The sequence below is a fragment of the Chanodichthys erythropterus genome, chromosome 6 (assembly GCF_024489055.1).
Source record: "Chanodichthys erythropterus isolate Z2021 chromosome 6, ASM2448905v1, whole genome shotgun sequence".
Classification (NCBI taxonomy): Eukaryota; Metazoa; Chordata; class Actinopteri; order Cypriniformes; family Xenocyprididae; genus Chanodichthys; species Chanodichthys erythropterus.
Window position 1 is genome coordinate 32,035,010 of NC_090226.1, and position 26,023 is coordinate 32,061,032.

At 40.6% G+C, this 26,023-nt stretch overlaps 1 protein-coding gene across 11 annotated transcripts in view; it reads left to right on the forward strand.

Annotated features, from left to right (window-relative positions):
• LOC137021752 (copine-5) overlaps positions 1-23,085 on the forward strand; it is a 349,050-nt gene extending 325,965 nt beyond the window's left edge. For 10 of the 11 annotated variants that reach the window (XM_067388631.1, XM_067388636.1, XM_067388635.1 and 7 more), the window contains 3 exons: positions 16,568-16,625; positions 17,647-17,720; positions 19,670-20,913. In XM_067388631.1, the coding sequence (XP_067244732.1) occupies positions 16,568-16,625; positions 17,647-17,720; positions 19,670-19,858 (321 nt within the window). In that variant the 3' untranslated portion in view covers positions 19,859-20,913. Of the gene's footprint in view, positions 1-16,567; positions 16,626-17,646; positions 17,721-19,669; positions 20,914-22,357 lie in introns of those variants that run through there. The other variant, XM_067388638.1, reaches the window with a different exon arrangement.
• The last annotated feature ends 2,938 nt before the right edge of the window (positions 23,086-26,023 follow it).

Genomic DNA, 26,023 nt, shown 5'->3' on the forward strand with positions numbered 1-26,023 from the left:
TACAAAACAACCAAAATCTAAAATCTTATCAAGTTGTGTTTCAAATTTTAGGTTGATATCTTAAAAATGTAGCTTTCAGTAAGATTTTGTTTGGGTGCAGTACCAAACTTTTCCACTAGATACCTTCCCAGCTCCACTGGTGGGGGACCATTTCCATATAGCCTATGGTTTGAGTGACCTGAACCATTTATTTCCATAATGTTTATAGAATTTATGAAACTGACATCCAGTATTTGGTTTGAATTCCTTAAAATGTGGCCTTAACAAATTATTTAAGGAGGCTGCGCTCCTATTATGCGTCAAAATTCTGCCTACAAAGGCACTTTGCTAGGTTTCGCGTCAGAACACGTTTAGTATAAACACCCTGGTCGTCTTCTTCAGCGTGCTGGGAATTATAATACCCATGAGCACTAAAGCATCTCCTATGGTTGATATGGGTTTTTATGATCTTATTATAGATGATATATTGTTATAATCTATTTAGGCTGCATGTGTCACATGCAAAATGGATGACTCATGTTGTATTGAGGTCATCATTTACGCTTAAAAGGTCAATCTCGTCTCCAGTGGTGCATGTCATTCATCTAGCCAATGAACAGGCCCGATTTCCCAGCAGACTGGATTTAAAGGGAATTTGCGACTGTTAGTCAGATTTGTAGAACAGCCACACCTTCCTTTTAAGATCTTGCCTGCTGCTCTTTCCCCAACGGCCTGCATCTGACAAGAAGACTCACATTTCTGCCCGTGCGTGACATTTAAGCCCTGAACGCGAGGTAAAAATAGAGGCCTATGGTGTTTTGTGTGTGTGTTCAAAAGACTTCTAGGAAATCAAAATTTGAGCATTTGAATTTGAAACGAGACATTTTCCTTGAAAAGTAATGAAAGATTTAAATATGATGAATGTTACACTGCAGTGCAGATCTGATTAATAATTTCAGGAGGTGTTGAATCAGAAACAGGAGATATCAGTGTAGAAAAAGACTAATCTAATCAAGAAGGGGGCTGCATCTCTTAATCAATTGATAAGGTCATGTGGTCTTGGTGTTGTGATTAGCCAGGTGTGCATCAATCCAATAATTGCTATATTGAAATATGGAAATTGTTCACTATTTATCTATTTTAATCCTCACAGGGAAAGTTCACATAAATAAAAAAACCAGACATCATATATTCCAACATTCAAAACCTCTATGACTTTCTTTCCACTGGGAACCACAAAGAAAGATTCTTATTCATAGTGAGGACTGGGACTCAAAAAAGCATCTCAAAACATTTATTTGCAACTGGGGATCGACTTAGCAGACAATTTTATCCAAAAACATCAAAAAAGTAGTTTGTGTAACTTGCATACTGTAATTTGCACATTATGTTCCACTGTAGACCCCTTTTCATTAGTAAAATTTTAGGTGGAGAAAGAACGGTTCCCTAACGATTCACTTCACTAACACTAGCTAGTAAGTTTTGTTATTCAGCAATGACTGGAGAAAATCTGATTTTATCTAAATGTGTGAAGTCAAACACTGTCCGGGACATGATTGTTATTTGACGGGCTAAGTTAACTTTAACGGACGGAACCAGATTGGCTGACCTGTACATGCTCACTCAGTGGATGGACAATCTGACAGATTATGGCAACACTTATGGCAACTGTAGAAAAGGAGATGACACAAACAGTTTCCTTTATGTTTAGTCTCTGGTCGTTAGCTAGCAGTTAACTAACTGCTAGTTGTACGACTAACAAAGTTAGCTAACTTATGCACTAAAGTTAGAGTTAGAAATCACCTAACTTGTTCCCTAATTTCTGATTAGGTGGGCATGCGTGAGAAATCTTTAGACACGTAACCAATCCATAATCCATACCAACAAAAGACAATAGTTTATTTAACCTTACCTCACATGCAGAGTGCGCTGCAAATGCGAGCATTTTTGAGGATTGTTTCTGTCTAGTCAAATTGTTGTTTCTGTCAAATTGGAGCCTGTACTGCCTCAATTCTGGCACCCAACAACACAACAAGATGACCAGCTAACACCATGCCTAATTGTGATATTGGCACTAAAAGGGTCTATATGCTGACAACTACCAAAAATCAGTTTACTGAAATAACCTGTTTTACCATTGTTACAGCCAATAACCTTACAATGCAAGAAAATGTCTCAGGTTATGTCTGTAACCATGGTTCCCTGAGAAGGGAAACAAGACACTGTGTCTTGGATCGATGCTATGAGGAACGCCATCTGCGTGACCAGTGCCTGAAGCATGTGTGACAAACACACCAATTTTATTGGCCAGTGACAGTCACATCCCATGACATCACTAGTGAAGGACCCGTGTGTATAAGAGGGCACCTATACGGAACGGGAAATTTCCTTTGTTTGAAAGCAAACTCTTTTGCATGAGGGGAGTAAGCTGGCAGTTTGTGTCCATTTATAGGGGCCGTTCACATATCGCGTCTTTTGTGTGCGCAAGTTCGTTATTTCAAATGTAAGCGCTCATAATAGAAGTGATGCAGTCGTTTTTTCCAGGCGTACATATGCCACGGCGAGATGAAAACATCTCAATTTTTCGAAATACCACAAGTGATCCGCAGGTCATGTGACAAGAACCAACTTATCAGCTTTGGCCTTTCAGTAACGGCATCGAAAGCTCAGCCGAACAGCTGATCATATCTGTACAGGGCGGGGTTTTATTTCTCATCTCCATAAATATATCTAGTAGTAAAGCTAATGCAAGGGCTAGAAATCAATTAATCCTTTGCTGATACTTTCTCGTTATCGTGGAAAGCGCAGTTCATGGTTGCATGCCACGGGATATATAACATGATGAAGGTGATGCCCAACAAAGTGTGAGTAATTTATCAAGGAATATTTTGATAGGAGACACCACCTAGATGGTATCTAGTAGTTCTATCATTAGGCATGCATAATACTATACAATATTAAAAAACAATATACTAACAGTATAATACACAAAATGAACCAGGGAAATGCATGTTCATTCATTAGACAGATTTGTCAGTGAATTAGTGGAAAGGATTCCATTTCTATGGGACTGCATATCTGTTTCTTGTAGCCTGTACTGTTGAGAACAATCAATGCCCCAAATGTCTTTAAAGTGTATGAGTGAAGCAAAAAGGGTGATAATTCTCGGTGGGGAAACCAGACATCACGGAGTCTGCCTGGTTGAGGGGTTGTGAAGATTAAGTGGAAAAATGGTGTGTTTGATCGGTCCAGTTGTTACAGTAAACATGCTCACTGATGTCAAACCAAGTGCAACATTGCATCTTGGAGTGATACTATAGGGAACAATTACCTACTACGCCATGCTGAAGAAACACCTTCCTCATTAAGGTATGAATATGCACAAACATAATGGGCATAGCATAATTTGACTCTACAGATTACTTAATCTTAAAATTAAGTAATCTGATTACTAATCTTAATCTTAAGATTAGTAAATAGATGCATCCCTCGATTCTGAGATTACCTTAATGCATCGCAATTCTCCCTCAAATCGATTCTGAGATTCATTTTTAACAGCAGATGGCGCTCTAGGCATTTAATTGGCACTCTAGGAGTTTTTAATCATACTCTCAAATGCTCACAAAGAAGAGTGCTCGTGCATTCGGCTGAGTCTGAGAATGAAGTTGCACCTCAGAATGCTTTTATGATGCAAAATTAATGTAAACAGTCCACTGAAAACACCCTTGTAATTTGTTTCAACCTTTTCGAACTTGATGAATGATTGTTTTAGGTTCAAGTGGTGTGTGTAAGAAATTGAAAGCAAGCAGAGTACAGTTGTTTCTAAAGCACGCAGTGCCATCGGCTGTTAAAAACTAAGCTCAGAATCGATTAGAGAGAAAATTGCAATGCTTTTGAAAAATCTAAGAATCAATTCAGAATTATTTCTCGATTTGCGATGCAATGATTTATTGTCCCAGCCCAACAATAAAGGGTACATCCAAAAAGATTCCCTTATAGACTTTGGAGTGGTACCACTCCCTATGTCACTATCTTCCAATGCCAGAAGAAGATACCCAAGCTTCTATGCTCTTATAACAAGGGAGCTATCCCTTTTAGCAGAATCTGAAAGAAATTGTCATTCACATGTCTGTGAATGGTACATTTTGATGCAATTTCTTTTTCAGCTGTGTGTTGGGGGAAATGTGCCAAGAATGATATGAGATGCTACTACAATCTGTGCTTTCCTCTCTTCATAAGTGCTAAATAAACTCTAAAACTCATCGTAATATTGCTCGGAAATTCAGTGTAGGAGGCCTGTTAACACCTCCAGGTGAACCACTGTTCTACTCATTTTTATAGATCCCCCGTTTCGGGTGGTCCTGAGTGGCACGGATTATGTTCAGACTCTGTTTTGTAACGGCGTGTGAAGTGTTCACAGAAAACCTTAGAGGAACACTGACCTACTTTTCTCCTCTACTCTGATTCACTGGGACAGACACATGTATCATTCATGAGAAAAGCTGTTACTCTAAGCAGCTGTTTGCATCTCATCCTCCTCGTTCATTTATAAAACAGGTCATAGAGGAATGGACATTCGCCCACGGAAGGCCTTTTTGATCTAAGGGTGTTTCGACAACATCCCTTTACTTCCCACAACAGCTGACAGCATCCTGCTGCTAAGCTGTCTCATTACAGTTTTAGCAGAAATGCGAATGTAGACGTGTGTGGCATATGTGTATTTAGCAACATATTAACAAAGAAGGGTTTGAGACAAAAAGTACATTGTTTTCACTTTTTATTTTCCAGTTACGTGTCACATGTCAGCTATATTTAGGATTTCACAATATGGGTTCCTCTGCAGATGTCTAGAAGCTTCCTCAAACCAGATGTGGATCTATACATTTACCATACACTTTTAAAAAATAAAGGTTGCAAAGGGTTTTTTTCACAGTGATGCCATAGAACCACCATTTTTGGTTCCTCAAAGAACCTTTAAGTGAACAGTTCTTAAAAGAACTATTATTTTCTTAAAAATCTAAAGAACCTTTTGTATAATGGAAGGGTTCCATGGATATCAAGTTCTTTATGCCAATAAAAGACCTTAATTTTTAAGAGTCTACTGCATTCTCTTGAAAAAATGTGAGAAACATTTGCTACATTATTTACTTTTATTTATTTGCAGGTATTTTTTCCATGTAACAGAAAAGGAGAATTAAAAGTAAAGCATTCATGCAGCTCTTTTCCATTGAAATCTGTAGTGAACACTCCAAAAAGGACAATATAAAACATAAAAGTTAAATTGAAAATTCTGTTATTAGTTACTCACCCTCGTGTCGTTCCACACCCGTAAGACATTCGTTCATCTTCGGAACACAAATTAAGATATTTTTGATAAAATCCGATGGCTCAGTGAGGCCTGCATTGACAGCAAGATAATTTACACTTTCAATGCTCAGAAAGCTACTAAAGACATATTTAAAACAGTTCATGTGACTACAGTGGTTTAACCTTGATGTTATGAAGAGAGGAGAATACTTTTTGTGTGCCAAAAATTACAATATAGCGACTTTATTCAACAATATTTAGTGTTGGGTGATTTCAAAACACTGCTTGATGAAGCTTCAAAGCTTTACAAATCTGTTGTTTCAGTGGTTTGGAAACAAAAGAGTGTTCATTTTGAGTGAACAATTCCTTTAATGCTGTGTTTCTGTGTTGGACTCTAATGAGCCACGCATATTCATTTTCTGTCTTAGATAATTAGCATTGAAAGCTGGAATCCTCCCATCCGTCAGCTGAAGACATGCAGCCTTTTTTTTATTTGACATGGTAATTACAAATAACAATATTCACGGGTAAGGGCTAATCGGAGGATGATAATGAGAAACAACAACATTAGAAGTGCATTCATTTGTCATGTTGGACGTGGGCAGGCCTGGAATGATAAGCCAGTCAGGATGCTCGAGCGCTAGCAGAGGTCCATCATCCGCCAATCAGATATGACATGCAACATGAAGGACGGCGGGATTAATCAATTAGACAGCTCTTTGTCAGATTGAACGGCCCGCTCACTGTGTGACTGATGATAGGCTTAATAGAAGTTCCTGTCCTCAGTCACACGCTGACAATAATTCATGCCATTTCTGACTCCATCCTGCTTTTTCTACCCTTCGTTACAGCACGGGCATCATTAGTTTAGCCTCAAACTGTCTGTCATGTAGAAATCTGTACGGTGCATTTTCCTCACTTACAGTACAGAAGACCTGAATGCTTGGCATAGAGGAATACTTTGGCCAGAACCCCAAAATACATGTTTTAAAGGATCTTTCCCACAAAGAATCATTTCCCAGTTTATGGAACATCACGCTCCAAAAAGAACAGAAAAGTGTCCTAAAACCCTGCTGTGCCAATAGCGCAGTTATAAGACCAACGACTCTTGACTTTCTATAATTTATCTATTTATATAATAGTGATAAAATAAATTAGCTATAAGCAGTTCGCAAGATTAAATATAAATGATTCATTCATTTTAAGCAGATTTCTCCTTAAAAAAACACTGTAAAGGAGCATTTACAGTGTTTTTTTTAAGGAGACTCCCATTTGAATCACGACCAACTTTGGACACAATGTTGATAGATACATTATTATGAGATTATTAATAAAACTATGAGCACATGTTGTTGAAAGAGATGGTTTTTCATGGCAGTTATGGGCATTGTATCCATTGTATTCAATTAATCGAAAAAAAAAATAACAGCTTATGGTTTTGGAAAGACATGAGGGCGAGTAGATAATGACAGAATTGTCATTTTTGGCCAAACTGTTCTTTTAATGTCCAAAAGCCAATTTAATTCTCCAAACCATGTCGTTCCTTTACCAGCGTAATGATAATTTCCTACAGCAGCTGGGCACTGATGACATTACATTAGCATTCTCGCCAGACCAAATAATAATGCTGTCAGCGTGTGAGAGTGCAGCTTTTGTTGTAAAGAAACACGGAGCAGGTGATTTGTGGGTTCTCAGAATCGAGTTTCTCTGTTCATATATGTCGGCGTGGGAGTTCGGGGCTGCGTGTGACGTTGAAGAGCTGTTGTCAAGGAAACTATGGTGAACTAACAGACTGTTTTGTTTTCTCATTACTTTAAATCTGTCTTGTCAATCATGACAGAAGATGATGACACAAATGGGGCAACCAACTTCAATTATTCATGGTGCCCTGCCTCTTCTTTATGACAGGACTGTCATAAGCTCAAACAATCATTTAAGATTGCGGAAGATGGAAACGCTTTGCACTTGCTGTCAGTAACAGTCTATTTGTTGTTATGGTTGTGGACCGAAAAATGAAGGTTTGGTCTCTGAACCCATTAGAAGAGCAATGGGAAAGAATTTATTACAGAACATTTCAACGGGAAATGGTGTTATTATTTTGGGCTGCCACCACAGGAAGTACAGCTTGAAAATGGTCAGACACGCTTTTGTTGTGTTTTCATTTGTTTATTCTTACACAAGTGCCACATGCAAGTAAAAATTAAAGGATTAGTTCACTGCAGAATTCAGATTTCCTGGTAATTTACTCACCCCCATGTCATCCAAGATGTTTATGTCAGTCAAAAAGAAATTAAGAAAACATTCCAGGATTTTTCTCCATATAGTGGACTTCACTGGGGTTCAACGGGTTGAAGGTCCAAATGTCAGTTTCAGAGCAACTTCAAAGAACTCTACATGATCCCAGACGAGGAATAAGAGTCTTGTCCAGCGAAACGATCTGTCATTTTCTTAAAAAAAAAAAAATATATATATATATATATATATATATATATATATATATATATATATATATATATATATATACACTTTTTAACCACAAATGCTCGTCTTGCACTGCTCTACGATGCGCCACGCATTACATAATCATGTTGGAAAGGTTGTAGGCGGAAGTACCAAGCAAGAGTTTGCATGTTTACATGTTGTTGTTTTTTTGTTTTTTTACATATTTCACATATTACTGCTTTTCATTGTATTTTTGTTCAAATAAATGCTGCTTTAGTATGCACCCTGGTGTGAACAGTAATACTATTTGTACTCCACATTTATCAATATTAGCAAGCTAGCTAGCAGACTTAAGTTGTGTCCCAAATGACGCACTGTACACTATGCACTACTATGACACTATGATACACTGATAAAAATGATTCTGTGGTGAAGTAAACTTCAGAAAAGCAAATGCAATTTCTATATGAAAAAGTTAATCCAGGCAAGAATTAAAAAAAAAAAAAAAAAAAAAGTAAATTCTATATTAGTACTCAATTCAAGCTTATCAGCTTTATAAAATTAAGCATAACCTACTTGACTTTTCTGATAATGGTGTTCGCATCATGCACTGAGCCTTGAATAATTAATGAGGATGATTTTCGCTGTTTTCCAGCTGTTTTATCATTGCTTTTGTTGTTAAGTTTAGTAACTTGCCATTTTGTGACTTATGGAGTTAATTTTTTGTATTCAAAATTACACCTTCATACTTAAAAACAATCCATCGAATGTTACCATCATTGTGTATTGTGTACCAAGTATTGAAGTCTCTGTGTTCAGGTGCCACCTCACTTCTATTATGTAGATATGGTGTCTACACTATACAATATGTACTTAGATGTTCCTAATTAAAGCATATATTTTAAAAACATGCTTTAATTAAGTGTAATAATGTTTGAGTAAAAAGTATTGCAAAGGAAACTAATAATAAAATTAAGTTTACAACAGACAGAAAAATTAAGTAGTTTGTACAAAGACTAGTCTTGTAAAATCATCACATTTTGTAAGTGAGGCTACATCCACATGAAGCCGGAGCTTACCCTAAACCAATCTTTTTTTCCTCATCTCAAAAAATATCTGCGTCCACACTAAACCACTGAAACGACTCAAAATTACGTAGTATACACGTAGTATACAATTCTGCCACAGAGATGCACTTAAAGCAGCGAACAAGACTCGGAGCATGCGCATAAACCTTGCGCGCTGTATACAAAGCTTAGAAATAATGCTTTATTTTGGCTCAGTAGCTTCTGCAGCATGAACAACAGCATCTAGAGTCTGCTATTGTTGTTGTTGTTTTTGCTGTTTTGTGCTGTTAGCGGCGTCTGACTAGGGTCGACACGTGAGGTGATGACATCATTGTTTCAGAAAATATACGGATAGGCTGTACAGATGAAAACGTCTCGGTTACGTATGTAACCCTCGTTCCCTGAAGGAGGGAACAGAGACGTACGTCAGTAGTGACCGACAAATTGGGATATCGCTAGAGAGCCCCTATCAGCTTCGAGAGAACTAAAACAAGCCAATGAACATTGGCGTGCGATATTTGCATAATGCGCACCGCCCACCTCCGGGGGATATAAATAGGAAGCGGATGCAATCGCACTCTGTTTTTCGCTGAGGAGACAACTGGTGTCCGCACTGCAGCGAGGGCACAGAAACTGTGGCGACGGGACGTACGTCTCCGTTCCCTCCTTCAGGGAATTTACGTGGAGAATACGTATGGACTGACACTAGGGTAGTACGCATACAAAGTCCCTGGAATGGCCCCACCTAAGTAAGGGGAGACTCATTTAACAGGTGACAGCAGAGTAGCTCTGCTCAGGGAAAGACACCCAGCCCGCAGCTCTACAGATATCTGTCAGCGAGGCGCCTTGAGCCAGCGCCCAGGAAGAAGCCACTGCTCTAGGGGAGTGAGCTCTCAACCTGAACGGGCATGGCATGCCCTGGGAGTCGTACGCCAGGGCAATGGCATCCACTATCCAGTGGGCCATCCATGCTTGGAGACAGCCTTTCCCCTCTGCTGGCCTCCATAACAGACAAGAGCTGATCCGAGGTCCTAAAGCTTTGAGTTCTGTCCACGTAAACTCGCAGAGCGCAAACTGAACAGAGCGAAGCCAGGGCTGGGTCTGCCTCCTCCGAAGGCATTGCTTGCAGGTTCACTACCTGATCTCAGAAGGGAGTGGTAGGAACCTTGGGCACATATCCGGGTCGGGATCTCAGGATAATGTGAGAATCCCCAGGCCCGAATTCCAGGCACGATTCATCGACCGAAAATGTGTGCAGGTCCCCTACCCTCTAAGCGAAGCCAATGCGACCAGGAGGACGGTCATAAGGAACAGTACTTTTAACTCGACCAAGGCAAAGGTTCGAAGGGATGACCTCGGAGAGATGTAAGTACCAGGGTCAGATCCCAAGAGGGTAAGGAGGAAAGGCGAGGCGGATCTTAGTCTCCTCGCCCCCCTCAGGAACCTGACGATCAGATCGTGCTACCCCAGGGACTACCGTCAACTGCATGGTGATGTGCGGCTAAGTGGCAACATACACCTAGAGGGTGGAGGGAGACAGCCTTCGCTCCAGGCCCTCTTGCAGGAAGGAAGTACAGATCTGACCGAACATAATCGGGGGTCCTCTCGCGAGAGGAACACCATGACGAACAGGTTCCACATCAACGCATAGAGGCTCCTAGTGGAAGGAGCTCTAGCGGAAGTGATGGTGTTTACGACCGATTACGGGAGATCACTCAGAACCTCTGCCTCCCGTCCAGGGATCAGGACACGGGTGCCACAGGGTCCCCTGTCTCTGAGTCAGGAGGTCCTGCCTCAGAGGAATGGGCCAGGGAGAGGCTGTCGCAAAGAGCGTAGGTCAGAAAACCAGGTCCGAGTGGGCCAGTATGGAGCAACCAACAAGACCTGCTCCTTGTCCCTGACTTCACACAGGAATTGTGCGAAAAGGCTCACTGGGGAAATTTCTAACTCATATTGCGTGGGCCCCGGGGCCAGCTGTGTGCCAGGGCATCCGTGCCGAGCGTGCTGCCGGTCAGGGAATGGAACCACTGGCTGAGGGCAGTTCTGGGGAGACAACAGATATCTCTGGGCCTCGCCGAAGTGCTGCCAGATCAGCTGGACCACCTGGGGATGGAGCCGCCACTCGCCCACAAGTGGAGGCTGCCGTGAGAGCTCGACGGCTGCACGGTTGAGCACACCTGGGATATGAATGGCACGAAGCGACCTCAGATGCTTCTGACTCCATAACGAGATGGAGGGCGAGTTGCGACAAGCGGCGGAAGCGTAGACCACCTGAAGGTTGATGTATGCAACGGCCGCAGTGCTGTCCGAGTGGACCAGTACGTGCTTGTCTGACAGCAGCTCCTTGAGGCGGCCCAGTGTAAGACGTACTGCTAGCAATTGATATGCCAATGCAGTTGAGGCCCCGTCCAAGGCCCGACACTGCATGCTCGTTGTATGTGGCCTCCATCCAGTGGCTGAGGCATCTGAGGAGACCACAGGATGCCTGAACACCTGTTCGAGGGGCACTCCCGCCCCCAGGAACAAGGGGTCCGACCACCAGATGAGGGTGCGACGGCAGATGGATGTCATGAGGACACGGCGCGTACCGCGCTGCCACGCCCATCTCGGGACCCGGCCGCGGAGCCAGTGTTGAAGCGGCCACATATGGAGCAATCCGAGCAGCGTGACCACGACTGCAGATGCCATATGCCCCAGGGGCCTCTGAAAGTCTTTCAGTGAGGCCGCAGTCCTGCGCTTGAGCGTACTCAGGCAGTTCAACACCGACTGGACGTGCTCCTCGCGAGGGGCGAAGTCCGGGCGACCGAGTCTACCGAAATAAGAGATCCTCAGCCCGGGGGCGAGTTTGCTCTTGTCCCAGTTGACCCGAAGACCCAACCGGCTGAGAACGGCTCGATTGCACCCTTCACCAGGAGGAGAGCAATCTCCGCCCGGAGAACAGGTGCAATGTCCAGCGACACCTGAGTGTAGTGGACACCCCTGAAAACCGGAGGACACCGGACGAACTGAATCGCATAGCCGAGTCTGAAAGTACGAATGAACCAGCGGCTATCTCCAAGACCGCTACCTGCTAGCCAACTGGGTTGACTGGGGGCTGGGTGGGCTGGATTTTAGGCCAGCTTGTGAGATGAGTGCATCGAGAAAGCGTAATTTGATGGCAACACATCCCAACAAGGCTAGCCAGGGGTTTTTCTGGACCACCAAGGTGGACATCATCTGGCCAGGGGCCTGCGCTATGACTTGCATCATGCGTAGCTCAACCCCGACTCAGAACTACCCAATGCAATGAGTACTTTGGCCTACCACGGACTTGCCGGGGCCATGACTCATGCAGGGCAGAGGTGGTGTGCCTGTAGCACTGCCACCCCACCCTAGATGGTAGTGAGAGAGAAAAAACTTGCATTGCAGATTATGGCCCCCTTGGCGTACCATATTAGACACCAAAAAAAGCCACAAACTGACAAGTTTTTCCATGCACTTCCGGGCTAAGAAAGGGGGCGGGGCGGGGCAAGGCGGAAACGCGTCACACAACGCCCCCAGAGACCCGGGAAAGCATTGTTGTCAAGTCTGAATCTGATTCAGCACAAGCACACCACAACCGTGGGACGCTCAACTTCATCTTCATTTTCAGAGCCCAACAACATTCTCTCCAATGTAGCAGTTGACATCTGATCCTCTGCTGAAGCTCTGACTAAGATGATAGGTCCCCCATGAGAAGGACCAGCAATCCAGCAGAAGCTACCAGCCATGTTGAACAGTGAACGTGGCTGCCCAACTGGACGACACACGGCGCACTGAGCGCCGACGTGGCCAATGTGAAAACATGAACCACCCACGAACACAGACACAACATGTTTGCGATGCACTAGAGGAGTGGGGGGCCCACGGAGAATGGCTCGGCACGCTGTCAACCGGCAGCTCGACGGCACACGGCACGCTGAGCGCTCAAGCCCTTACGAGAAAGGCGAGACAAACAATGCGCCGACGTGGGCATGCTCTCATTCTCACGAGAACATGAACCACCCACAAACACAGTCTCAGCACGCTAAGCAGACAGGAGAGAAAGTGATTGTGGCCGTCAGCGAGGATAGCAAACGACCGCCGCCAGAAACGCACAGACAGAATGATGTCTTGAAAAAGACGCAGTGTCTGTCTGTGAAGTCTGAAGGGGAAATACAGCTCTTTCTGTGTCGAGACACACAGGGAGTGTCACGAGAGTGTGTACACACACACAAACAGGAGACCGGCCCAAATCGCACACCAACTTTATGGATTTACAGCAGAACGCTGTTTCACAGCAGTAGTTTCTGCCTGGCTCCTGAAGCTCGCGGACTCGCTGCAGAGTCGTAACACCAACATGGTAAGGCTGCTTCCTTTCGTTCTTCAGACTTGTTTGAAGTTCAGTCAGGCTGTAGGACACCAAAGTGTTGGCTCCGAAGCGAAAGACAGAGTGTGATTGCATCCGCTTCCTATTTATATCCCCCGGAGGTGGGCGGTGCGCATTATGCCATTATCGCACGCCAATGTTCATTGGCTTGTTTTAGTTCTCTCGAAGCTGATAGGGGCTCTCTAGCGATATCCCAATTCGTCGGTCACTACTGACGTACGTCGAACGTGACCGACTGAAAGGGAACAGAAAGACAACGTTTTCAGATTTATCCACTCTGGGACGAGAATACCTTTTGTGCACCAAAAAAAATAAATAAATAACGACTTTATTCAACAATATCAACAATTTACGAATCTTTTGTTTCGAATTTTTTGTTTTTGTTATTTTTGGCACACGCAAAGTCGCTTCATAACATTAAAGTTGAACCACTGTGGTCACATGAACTGTTTTAAATATGTCTTTAGTTGCTTTCTGGGCATTGAAAGTGTTAATCTTAATGTTAATGTTAATCTTGCTGTCAATGCAGGCCTCACTGAGCCATGGGATTTTACCAAAAATATCTTAATTTGTGTTGAACGAATGTCTTACAGGTGTGGAATGACATGAGGGTGAGTAATTAATGACAGAATTTTCATTTTTGGGCGAACTAACCCTTTAAAGTAATGTAAAAACTTCAGTTTTACATTGGTGTATGAATTATTTAAGGTTATTTTATCATTCATCATCCTCCTCTGCTACGCAAGAAGCTGTGACAGTATAAGTGTCCATCATTCCACACTTTTTTGGTTAAATAAGCACATCGTCTGGCTGTTTTAAGTGCACCTTTTCTTTTTAAACTTTTCAGTGAGCACAGTACTATAAAACGGCACAAAATAGTGCGTAAGTATGGGAATTGAGATTCTGGCTATGGTATCCTAACAAGCTAATAACTATGTTTGGTCATGTAAGCACCAGATATTGTAATTAACATTGCCAAAAAATCTCTAGAAGAAGAAGAAGAAGAGTACTCTGCTCACTCTTCAGGTGTTTTGTTTTTCTGCCACTTTTCCGGCAGCCATTGGTAGGGGTTTATTTTCTTCTGCATGGAAGGTTGAAGTGGGCTCAGAAGTGATTTTGTCATTTTGTCCAGCTGTTGTGGTGTAAATAGCTGCAGTGTGTGTGGCCTGTAATATTTAGACCTCTGTGTGAATAGTCACTCTGAAACTACTACCCCATAAACAGATAGGGCACATAAATTATGCAAACAGTCAATGAGTGTGCTGCTGTGTATGAGATGATGAATGTTTGCTAGTAATATTCACAAATATCCATGATGAAGTGTCTGGAGTGGAAGTCGGCGGGAGGGCTGCTAGAGAAGCGGGTGCTATGGCCATCATACTGGCCCCGCCTCCCTCTCCCTCTGCTCTCCCTCTAGAACTTTCTACAGCTTTCTGTTCTACCACTGTAAATAGCCAAATACCTCTGTGCTGTTTACCAGTACCAACTGCTGCATTCAATGATAATGCTAATTGAATTGCATTCTTGTAGTTCCAGTCATTTTGTTTGCGTTTGTTTGTGTATTAGAGAACCACAACAGGAAGTAGTTAGTTTCTGGGTGGCCACACTAATAAAGAATCCAATTGAGTGTTCCTGACCATGTATATCCGCTACATGTCATGGCCAGGAACACTAAATTTGATGGATATTTAGCATTTTTAATTCACTGTTTTGAGTGCAGATGCACAGAAGCTCTCGTTCTCTGTTCTCATAGTTTAATGTCTTTGTTTTCAGTTGTGTCTAAAAAAATTATTAGACAGAGCCATTAAACAAAGAGAGTAAATGGTATATGAAAAACTATTGTAGCGTTTGCCTTTCTTTTATTAGAAATATCATCGGCACTCAGCAGTCTTTATCATTTAAACAAGTCTTTGAATAACATCACCGTAGGGTGGAAACCTTGTCCAATATGTCCAAACCACTACTTTTCAGGAAATGGTAAAAACGCTTTTTTTAATAATTAAACACCATGTTGTCAAAGATGTTGTGGCTTTATATATGGTCAGACACTTGCATGTCATTATATTATTAACATTTTACCAAAATCAAGCTCAAATGGAGTTACGAGTGTTTTTGACCAGTGAATAACTTATGTATGTCATTAGTATGGTCGCATCTGAGGCAGTGAGTGCATCACATTCAATTTTCATCAAATTACAGGTTATAAAGTTTACTGTAGCTATGTGGACTCAAGTTTTTTTCTGTCATTTGGCCAGAATCTCATGTCACAGGCTATTTAAGACATTGGCTATGCCTCAATGGCAAATACTAGAACACTCTCCTCAAATACACAAGCCTTTATATATAAAGAAAATGCTGTACTTATTAAAACAAACAGTTCTTTATTTACCCTTGCATTCACTGTAAACCCAAATAAGTTGGCAAAACTCAAAAAAATGTGGGGTATTCACTTACATCAATTTTTTAATGTTAAGAAATTAAAAGTTTAAGTGAGCAGAACTGGCAGATTTTAATTTTGTACTCATACATTTTAATTACTCCTAACTTGAAATTTCTGAGTATTTTGAGTATTAACACTTAATTTTAGTATTTATTCTCCTTTTTGAGTGTCATGGCAAAGCATGCTGGGGAATAGAAATCCCAGCCTAGTTTCAGGTAAATTTAAGTTTGTCTTAATTAAAAGTAACCAGTTCATAAAACTCAAAACAATGAAACAATTCAGATGACTTAAAATGTGTCAGTTTCGTGAACTCAAAAGAAAAAGAAAGTTCTAAATACTCATAAAAGTTCATTTGATTGAACTAATTTGTTTCATTTGAGTTTGCCCTACTCAAACCAATTATAATTTTGAGCGCTAGGGTTTACAGTATAGCAAACAAGCAGAGGTGGTCCAAAATTGAGAGAGGTGACGTTTTTTTGCAGACAGTTTGAGGAGCCAATGGAGTTTCAAGGCTTAGTCACAAGCTCTATAAATATTAAATGTTAAATATTTGCAAAACCTACAGAGAGAAGGGTGACCAATATTAATGATTTATGAAAAAAAGACAAAATAACATTTATATTTTTAATGATTTCAAATTAAGTTCAAATTATTTTCTTTTCTAATAATTTCTAAATTTAGTAAATATGTAAAATATATATAGCAACTGTTGTGCATGTTTTATTCGCTATCTTTAAATTACTGTAGATTCATATATGATATCACATATACATGTATCTTGCTCATGCTTTTGCACATAAGACTTTGCTTTTATGGTTTATTGCCATTTTTCACATTTAGAATTGTATGATGGTGCACCATCTTACTTATTAAACATTTATTAATTCTGCTTGTGTTCCATTGTATCTTAAAAGCATGTAAATGTGTGTGTTGTTTTGCCATCAGGCTGCCAAGCTTCCCATGTCCATCATTATTGTTGGAGTTGGACAGGCTGAATTTGATGGTAAGTGTTTCTTTAAGGGCCGTCAGTTAGATGTATTAGTTTAGTACAAGTAATTATAATGGTTGTATAAATCATACTGGTCTCCCATAGTGATATGATGTCTTTAAATTATTTTTATTTCAGTTCATCTGATTAATCAATCACCTTATCATGTAATTCACTGAATTATTTTTCAATCATTGGAGAGCTCTAGTTTCTTTTACCTTATAGAAGAAAATTTACATAACTAGATAATGAGTTTTTTCACCACATGCATTAAGGAAAAACTTTATCAAATTGAAATCATAACTCAAATCTTTCATTTATTAAAACCCAGTTCAGTCCTTCAAAAGTTGTTTGCAGGGATTAGTCAAACAAGTGCTTCAATAGCAATTGACACGGTTGTTTTTCTCATTCAGAGCTGTGTGAGCAGTACATGTAATCAGGAGATCATTTAAAGACACCTGGTTTGGGCTAATCACAGAGTAATGATCAGCTATATTGCATGGGAAATAAGCACATATTATCATGTCAGGACATGCAGCAATCCGTTCGACGACCTGTAAGATCGAGAGAGAATTTGATCAATATTGAAATAGAGCTTCCTCCAAGAATAACAACAGCTCAGGTGCTCAGAGGTGGAAGATGAGCTCCTTTCGGATGAGGTGATCAGGTCATGTGGAGAGGGCCTGTTGTTTGAGGAGTCCGTAATAGAAATCTCTCTGTGCTTTCTAGCTACACAGGCCAATTACATTCAGCTGGTGTCAAAACAGTACCAGATGATGAAGGAGATGATGGCCCTAGTAGTTTTGAGACACCTGAAATAAATTTTTCAACTGAATCCATCACTATGCAAACAATAACAGGAATAGTTAATCCAAAAATGAAAAAATTTTGTCATTTATGTACACACCTTTGTGTTGTTCCAAAACCATGACCTTTTTCCTCATGAAAATAAAGCATAACATTTAATTATTCAAATAAATGAAATTTATGAACACAAGTCCAGTGATTTACTTTAACTTCCTGTCTTTTCCCACAGCTATGGTTGAGTTGGATGGTGATGACATCAGGATCTCCTCAAGAGGAAAATTAGCAGAGCGAGACATTGTCCAGGTGACACCAGTAGCAGTCTACTTTTTTTAAGCTTGTTTGAACTACAAGCATGTTGTGTTAACTTTGGGGATTTAAATGGCTGTGACTTGTCGCCCCATGTCTCTTTCTTTCAGCAATCAAATCCATTAAGCATGAGAATTTTAATTACTAATTTAGTCACTGTGGAATTGAGCCCTCGTGTAACAACTCCACACCATAACCCACATTATTATAAAGCAATTTATTATGCAGGTCCCCTGTGAATGCAACCTGTCATTAGTAGTAATAAGAATATCTCAGGCTACTGAGTCACAGACAGCTGGCAAAGTTAAGACAATTTACTCTTGATGAGCTCCTTAAATTGTTTTATGCAGGAAGAAATTATACCAGAGAAGATATGATGTGAATGATGTTGAAATGAACAGATTTATGGATGGATGAATTGGAGAAGGATGAATGCGTAAATAGATGCATGAATGGATCAATTACTGAATACATGAGAGACAGATAGATCAATAGATGGATATGGAAAGGATGTATCATTGGGAGATGGATGGATGGATGTGGAAAGGATGTATTATTTGGGGGATGGATGGATGGATGGATGGATGGATGGATGGATGGATGGATGGATGGATGGATGGATGGATGTGGAAAGGATGTATTATTTGGGAGATGGATGGATGGATGTGGAAAGAATGTATCATTGGGGATGGATGAATTATTTGGGGAAAGGTTGGACATAATACGTGAGAGACAGATAGATGGATGAATGGATAAGAAAAAGATGTATCATTTGGGGGATAGATGGATAAATGGATGGATGTGGAAAGGATGCATCATTGGGGGATGGATGGATGGATGGGGAAAGGATGTATCATTGGGGGATGGATGGATGGATGGATGAATGTGGAAAGGATGTATCATTAGGGAATGGATGGATGGATGATATGGAAAGGATGTATCATTTAGGGGATGGATGGATGGATGGATGGATGGATGGATGGATGGATGGATGGATGGATGGATGGATGGATGTGGAAAGGATTTATCATTGGGGGATGGATGGATGGATGGATGTGGAAAGGATGTATCATTGGGGGATGGATGGATGGATGGATGGATGGATGGATGGATGGATGGATGGATGGATGGATGGATGGATGAATGGATGGATGGATGTGGAAAGGATTTATCATTGGGGGATGGATGGATGGATGTGGAAAGGATGTATCATTGGGGGATGGATGGATGGATGGATGGATGTGGAAAGGATTTATCATTGGGGGATGGATGGATGGATGTGGAAAGGATGTATCATTGGGGGATGGATGGATGGATGGATGTGGAAAGGATTTATCATTGGGGGATGGATGGATGGATGGATGTGGAAAGGATGTATCATTGGGGGATGGATGGATGGATGGATGGATGGATGGATGGATGGATGGATGTGGAAAGGATTTATCATTGGGGGATGGAGGATGAATGGATGTGGAAAGGATGTATCATTGGGGGATGGATGGATGGATGGATGTGGAAAGGATGTATCATGGGGGGATGAATAGATGGATGAATAAATGGAGGGATGGATGGATAAATAACTGTAGAATGGATGGTGGATTAAAGTATTAGTGTAGTGGTAGCTTAAGCAAAATTGTCTGTCATACATTTTTTTTTCAGGATTCTTTGATGAATAGAAAGTTCAAAAGAACATGGAGAACATTAATGTACATTTTCCCATACAGTTCTTGAAATGTCTCTAATGAAAAACTTAATTACAGTATATCAACACTCCCAGTGTCTGTTACAATCAATAACAATCAGAAATACTGGAGTAAATGTCTTGTATTGGGAGGAGCTTTGAATATTGTGGTGGACAATGTGGGGCCTTCAAGTCAAAAAGCTTGAGAAGCAGTGTGTTAGTGGATGGATGAATAAATATGCACATCGCTTCCTGCCCCTCACAGTTTGTGCCGTTCCGGGATTACATGGATCGGACGGGAAACCACGTGTTGAGTATGGCGCGACTGGCCAAAGACGTTCTGGCTGAGATTCCCGACCAGTTCATTTCTTACATGAAGAGCCGGGGAATCAAACCCAACCCATCGCCGCCTCCGTACACACCTCCGGGACACACACACCACACACAGATCTGAGCTCCCGAACCTGCTCTCCCTGGAATCATGGGGTAGCTGTACCGGAGCTTTAGGTTTTAGCTCCCAGTGTCACCATGTGTTTGAACTCTCCGAGACACTCCGAGGTACAGTGGCGTTTCTGTTTGTGCCATTTATATTTTCTGCCCGTTTTTTTCTGGGAAGGACAGTGTGACCCAAGGGCAGCTTTTTTGTTTGTTTTGTTTAAAAATATCTATATCTTGGCCTGTGACTGTTTCTTATTTTGTGGATCAGTTGACAAGAGGACGAAGAGCCAGAGGAGGAGGAGGAGGGTGGTGTTTGTGGTTTCAACTTGTGCCTGTCTGTGACTGTCTCAGTGTTCCAGGACAAGTGTGCCCTAATCTGACATTGGACCTTACTCCACATCGGTATACTAGAGTGTGTGCGTTACGGTGACGTTTTTAGAGTCGTATCGCTTTCATTTCGTATCAGGTCAGGCCTGTGATGGTTTGGGTTTATTATGTCAAGCATCTCTTGTGGAAAAAATGTTATTTGATTCTCTGTCAGTATCAGTTATGGTTTGGGAAAGCATGCATGTGTGAGGAGAAGCAAAATTATAATTTTGTGATGAGAGATGTACTAGTTGCAACACAGGCTCTTTGGAAAAACATGCCACATCTACCTACATTTTAGCAAAACGTACCAATACATGCAAATCTCTGCAGTTTCCAGCTGAAATGAATACTAGAGGCAGTAAAACACAACAACTTTTATTCCTTTTTTCAAAAATTATGATTACAGGGCAGATTATTGATTATTAAATACTTATTTGCACAATACTGTTATGACCACAAAACACTTTTATTATAGTGCATGATTTGTAAACTAATACATTTTAACATTTGCATCTCATAACCAGCTCCATATGTGTGGCTTTTTTGACACTGTAAACTTGCTTGTTAGCTCACCTGGTACAGAGTTGCACTTGTGATGCAGAGAGTCCTGTGTTTGGGTTAAGTGTAAGTGTAAATGTTATTTTCAAACGCAATTTAAAGATTAGTTGACTTCTGAATTAAAATTTTCAGAAAATTAACTCACCCCCATGTCATCCGAGATGTTTGTATTTCTTTCTTCTGTCAAAAAAAGGATTTAAGGTTTTTAAGGAAAACATTCCAAGGTTTTTCTCCATATAGTGGACTTCACTGGGGTTCAACGGGTTGAAGGTCAGTTTCAGTGCAGCTTCAAAGAGCTCTACATGATCCCAGACGAGGAAAAGGGTTTTTTCTAGCAAGACAATCGGTCATTTTATTGAAAAAAAAAAAATAATTAATATACTTTTTACCACAAATTCTCATCTTGCACTGCTCTCCGATGTGCCACGCTTTATGTTAACATGTTGGAAAGATCACTCATGACGTAGGCAGAAGTACCGATCCAGTGTCTACAAAGTGAACGTGCAAAGACTAATGCTGCTTTCACACCGAACGCATCTGAGGCGTCTGATTTACATGTTAAGTCAATGTAAACGCGCGTCTAGGTGTCCTGCGGCGTGAATCAAGCGTCTAGCGTGGCACAAATCGGCCATTGACGTGCAAATGGCGCGGCGCGAATTGAGCGTTCACGCGGCTGACGCGCGAATTAAGCGTCTGACGCCCAAACGCCCGAGTTGAAAAATCTGAACTTTGGTGTAAATTCGTGGCGCGTTAACCAATCAGGGACTCTGCTTTGGTAGTAACATGTTTATGATGTGATCAGTGGTGGAGACCAGGACAAAGATGTCGCTGTGTGTGGCCACCCTGAGCTCGAATTGAGCGAATTTTACGCGCGTCTAAAGCGTCTGACTTCAAAATGTTCAAGCGCCCAGACGCGTTCGGTGTGAACGCAGCATAAGTCAAATGCCCTTTACAAAAAAAGGTAAAACAATGATATCGGACGATTTTTAAGTTGGAGGAAAGAATGAGATTGTTTTTTGCCCTAACGCGGTACTATCGCCTACATCACACGTGACCTTTCCAACGTGATTGCGTAATGCGTAGCACATCACAAAGCTAGTGCAAGACGAGCATTTGTGGTTAAAAAGTATATACATTTTTACTTTTTTTAGAAAATGACTGATCGTTTCGCTAGATAAGACTCTTATTCCTCATGTAGAGCTCTTTGAAGATGCACTGAAACGGACATTTTGAACCTTCAATCCGTTGAACCCCATTGAAGTCCACTATATGGAGAATAATCCTGGAATGTTTTCATCAAAAACCTTAATTTCTTTTCGACTGAAGAAAGAAAGACATGAACATCTTGGATGACATGGGGGCGCGTAAATGATCAGGAAATTTGAATTCTGAAGTGAACTAATCCTTTAAACTTTTAGCGCCACACACCGGACATTACAACAACCAGTGAAATAAAACATTGCCAAATTCATGTTCATCTTCGGATAAAACTGAACACACTTGTTGCGCCACTCATTGTATATTTCATTTTGAAAATGTCATGAAATGTGCAAGACGCAATGTAATATCTTTTTTTTTCTTTTTCCAGAAATGTGACGCACTGGTACGTTTTTCCAATGAGCCTTGACTATTTTCCCACAATTCGACAGAACACCTGCCTATAGAATCATAAATAATCAGCACTACTCTCACTTACATGCTTTTGTAAGAATGCAGAGGAGCCGTTTTGGTCGACTCTATAAGTGCGACTCAGCCGATATATGTTCTCTCATGCTCTCGGGCAGAAATGAGGCCTAGAGTGCATTCAGAATGGTGTCACCCACTCAACCGGAGTTCATTCACCAACTCAATTTTTTCAAGAGGCTTTTAATCATATAAGAGTGCCTGATGTATCTGTGCTCAGCCAGTACAGGGCTGAATGGAAGAGCTCATGTAATGGAGCACATTACAGTCCTGTCTGGGTATAATAACCATGAGCATTTAGTCCTGTGACTGTGCATGGGCCATTCATTATCTCCTGATGTATTTCTGCCAACCCATTGAGCATCAACACGTCACGACCCTTTTTTCATCCCCCATATGTCATTAATGCTTTTTATTCTGTATATTTATGTGTTGATCCACCTTTTTGTTTAGTTGTTTAAGTTTTCAGTTGATTTTCTTCAGTTGAATCAGTCTGTATTTATTGCACACTGTTATTGCTTTTTTTCATTCTACATTTTCACAGTTTGAGTAAATTATTCAATTTTCTTTTTCAGTTTGAATAAATAATCAGATTTACACCGTAAACCACATTAATATCCTTCATTTTTCATCCCCAAGATGTCATTAAAGCATTTTATTCTGTCTTTAGTTGAATCGCTTTGTATTTATTGCACATTATATTATTACTTTAAAGGCCTGTTCGCACCAAGGATGATAAAGGTAACGATAAAGATAACGATCAATTATTTTGTTCTAAATGTAAAAGAATAGCAGTCCACACCACAGCTATACCGGTAATGATACAGAGAAACGATATCGTTGGGATCACTTTCATAATGATATTTTTTCCAGCTGTTCAACGATAAAACACTGACAGCCAATCAGAATCCATTTGAATTTAAGGGCTCGCACATTTAAAATGGCAGACGACATTGCAGAGAAGTTAATTGCTAAGGTCCAGAAAAAGACAAAGTCTGAAGTCTCAAAAAAATGGTTACATGAAAAATGGATGGACCCATAGGATCGGTCATACCCTCAGAATAAATGTATTAACGATGAGATCATTATGCCAGGCTAGCAAACTGTAACATAAAATTACCTCAGGTATCCAGCGCTAGTTTTGACAACACTGTCTTGCTTCCTTTGAAGTTGCAGTGAAAAAGACTAGGCGTTGTTTTTATTCCACTATATTGACTGTTAGATTAGATCGATTACACTAGCTATTCACTCGAAACATGGCACGCTGAGTCTATCTGCTGGTTATATCCGTGTAAATGCAACAAGAACAGCAAAAACATGTTGTACACACTTTGAAACTGCAGCACGTGAGCTTAGAATAAACAGACCGTTATCGTTCATTGGTGTGGAGGATAGACTTTAAAAAAAAATGGACGTAGCATCACCCAAAGGTTTCTGAAGAACATTTTTGAAACATAAATTGGCATCTTGGCAGTGCGTCACTCCCGGATTTTTTTTCTGCTGTAAAGTTGGGCATTTTAACATGGAGCCTCTCTTTCGGAGCCTGTCCCTAGTGGCCAGTTGATGAATTGCAGTTCCGTATTGGCTTCAGTAGAAACGGGGGGAGGTTGCTGCTTGGTGTGGACGCAAATATAGTTATCATTGTAGTTATCTTTATAGTTATCGTTCTTGGTGTGAACGGGCCTTAATTCTGCATTTTCATTGATTGAGTAAATTATTCCTTTTTTTGTTTGTTTTTAATAAATTATCAGCTTTTTAAACTCCACATTAATAAATATCCTGCCCTCAAGGTAATCATTGGAAATATTGTTACTTTTACAGAAAGACAAAAACCAGCTGCTAAACCTTTATCCCAAAGGATTCCATGCAAATGCCAGTAAGATCATTGAAATCAGTTTAACTATGCATATCATTTACACAGGAATCAATCCGATATTAGAAACATTTTCTAAATCTAGCGTTTTAGGATATTTTAATGCCTACACTCACACTTTGTAATTACGAAAAAGATTTCACACTTAACATAGACTCTAACTGCCTCATTTTGGTTTGGAAAATGGCAAATGTTACAACCAGAATAACTCACAATCAAAAGCGTCGATGTTTACACTGCTGCAGTTTCTCCAAAGCGGGTCCATAGATCATCTTGGGAGCCATTGATGTTTCTCTAAACCAGGCGCCGGTTGCGACAGTAATTGTCTTCGTCCATTTCAATGCTTTCAAATTAATGACCTTTTTCAGTAGCAACCCTACACTATTCAAACTGTTCATCAGTTCTTTGTCATTTACATCAGTGACATCAATTCCTTTTTACTGGCAGGGACGCCATTGTGTTTGTAATATCTGATAAAAGGCTTGGATCTACTGAATTAGCACAGCAGAGATTTGCCCTGTGTGTTCATCTAGAAAAGCACACAAAGGAGGTTCAAGCTTTTTGCATATTCCACAGTCGGAGGTCTGACATCATCACTGCTGTCCAAATGCTTCTGAGGAAATTATTCACGTATTTTGATGATCGCGTATCTCAGATTTCAGAATCCATTATATTATTCTTGCGCTATATGTAAATGTAACAAAATTTTCACTGCACTTAAATGGAAAAATGAAAAATTCTGTCATCATTTACTCAAGTTGTTCCGAACCTCTGTACATGTTTTTGTTCTGCTGAACACCAAAGAAGATCATTGGAAGAATGTTTGTAACCAAGCAGATCTCGCCTCCCATTGACTGCTATAGTATTTTACTATGGTAGTAAATGGGGGGCGAGATCTGCTTTGTTATGAACATTCATCCAAATATCTTTCTTTAAATTCAGCATAAACAAATAAACGTATACAGGTTTGGAACAACTTGAGGGTGAGTAAATGATGACAGAATTTTCATTTTTGGGTGAACTATCCCTTTATTGTGGCTAATAATAAGAACTCAAAAACAGGAAGGGGCAAAATTAGCTTGTTGCAAATTGCTGTACAAAACGCAAGTCAGTATTACATTTGCAAAGCTCCCAAACTTCTGGATTCTGACTGTTTGCACTAAAATGTACAAAGGTTTTGAGGCACGAACTTCACAAGTTGTTTTAAAAATGCAGATAAAAATATATCCATCTAACCAGTGCATGTTTACATGATAAAAACAATTAACTATTACAAAGCAGCGCTTTTTAAAAACATGTTCAGATGCAAAAATACACAACACTGCGGTGGTGAATGGGAATGAGTGAATTGGGAACTGAGAGTATGATGTTTTGTTTTTCTGCATGGACCTACAAAAGTTTACAGATTACTAGTTTTCATGGTCAATTATCATTTCTCTGAGACATCAAGGGAGCACTTTACTGCAAAGTCATAGGCCTACTTTAAATTCTAAGCATCTGTTTGTTACCCTTTCTTGAAGTGGTGATGTAAGAAAAATATATTTTTGTTCATGCCTGGAATGTACGATAAGCCATTAAATACAGTCCTCAGCAAATAAAATGACCAGCGTCCATGAGGATTGAATCACTTCATATTGAGACAGTGCAGGGAATGTATTACAGGAAGTGTGTGACGCACAGAGGTCGCGTTACACTTTC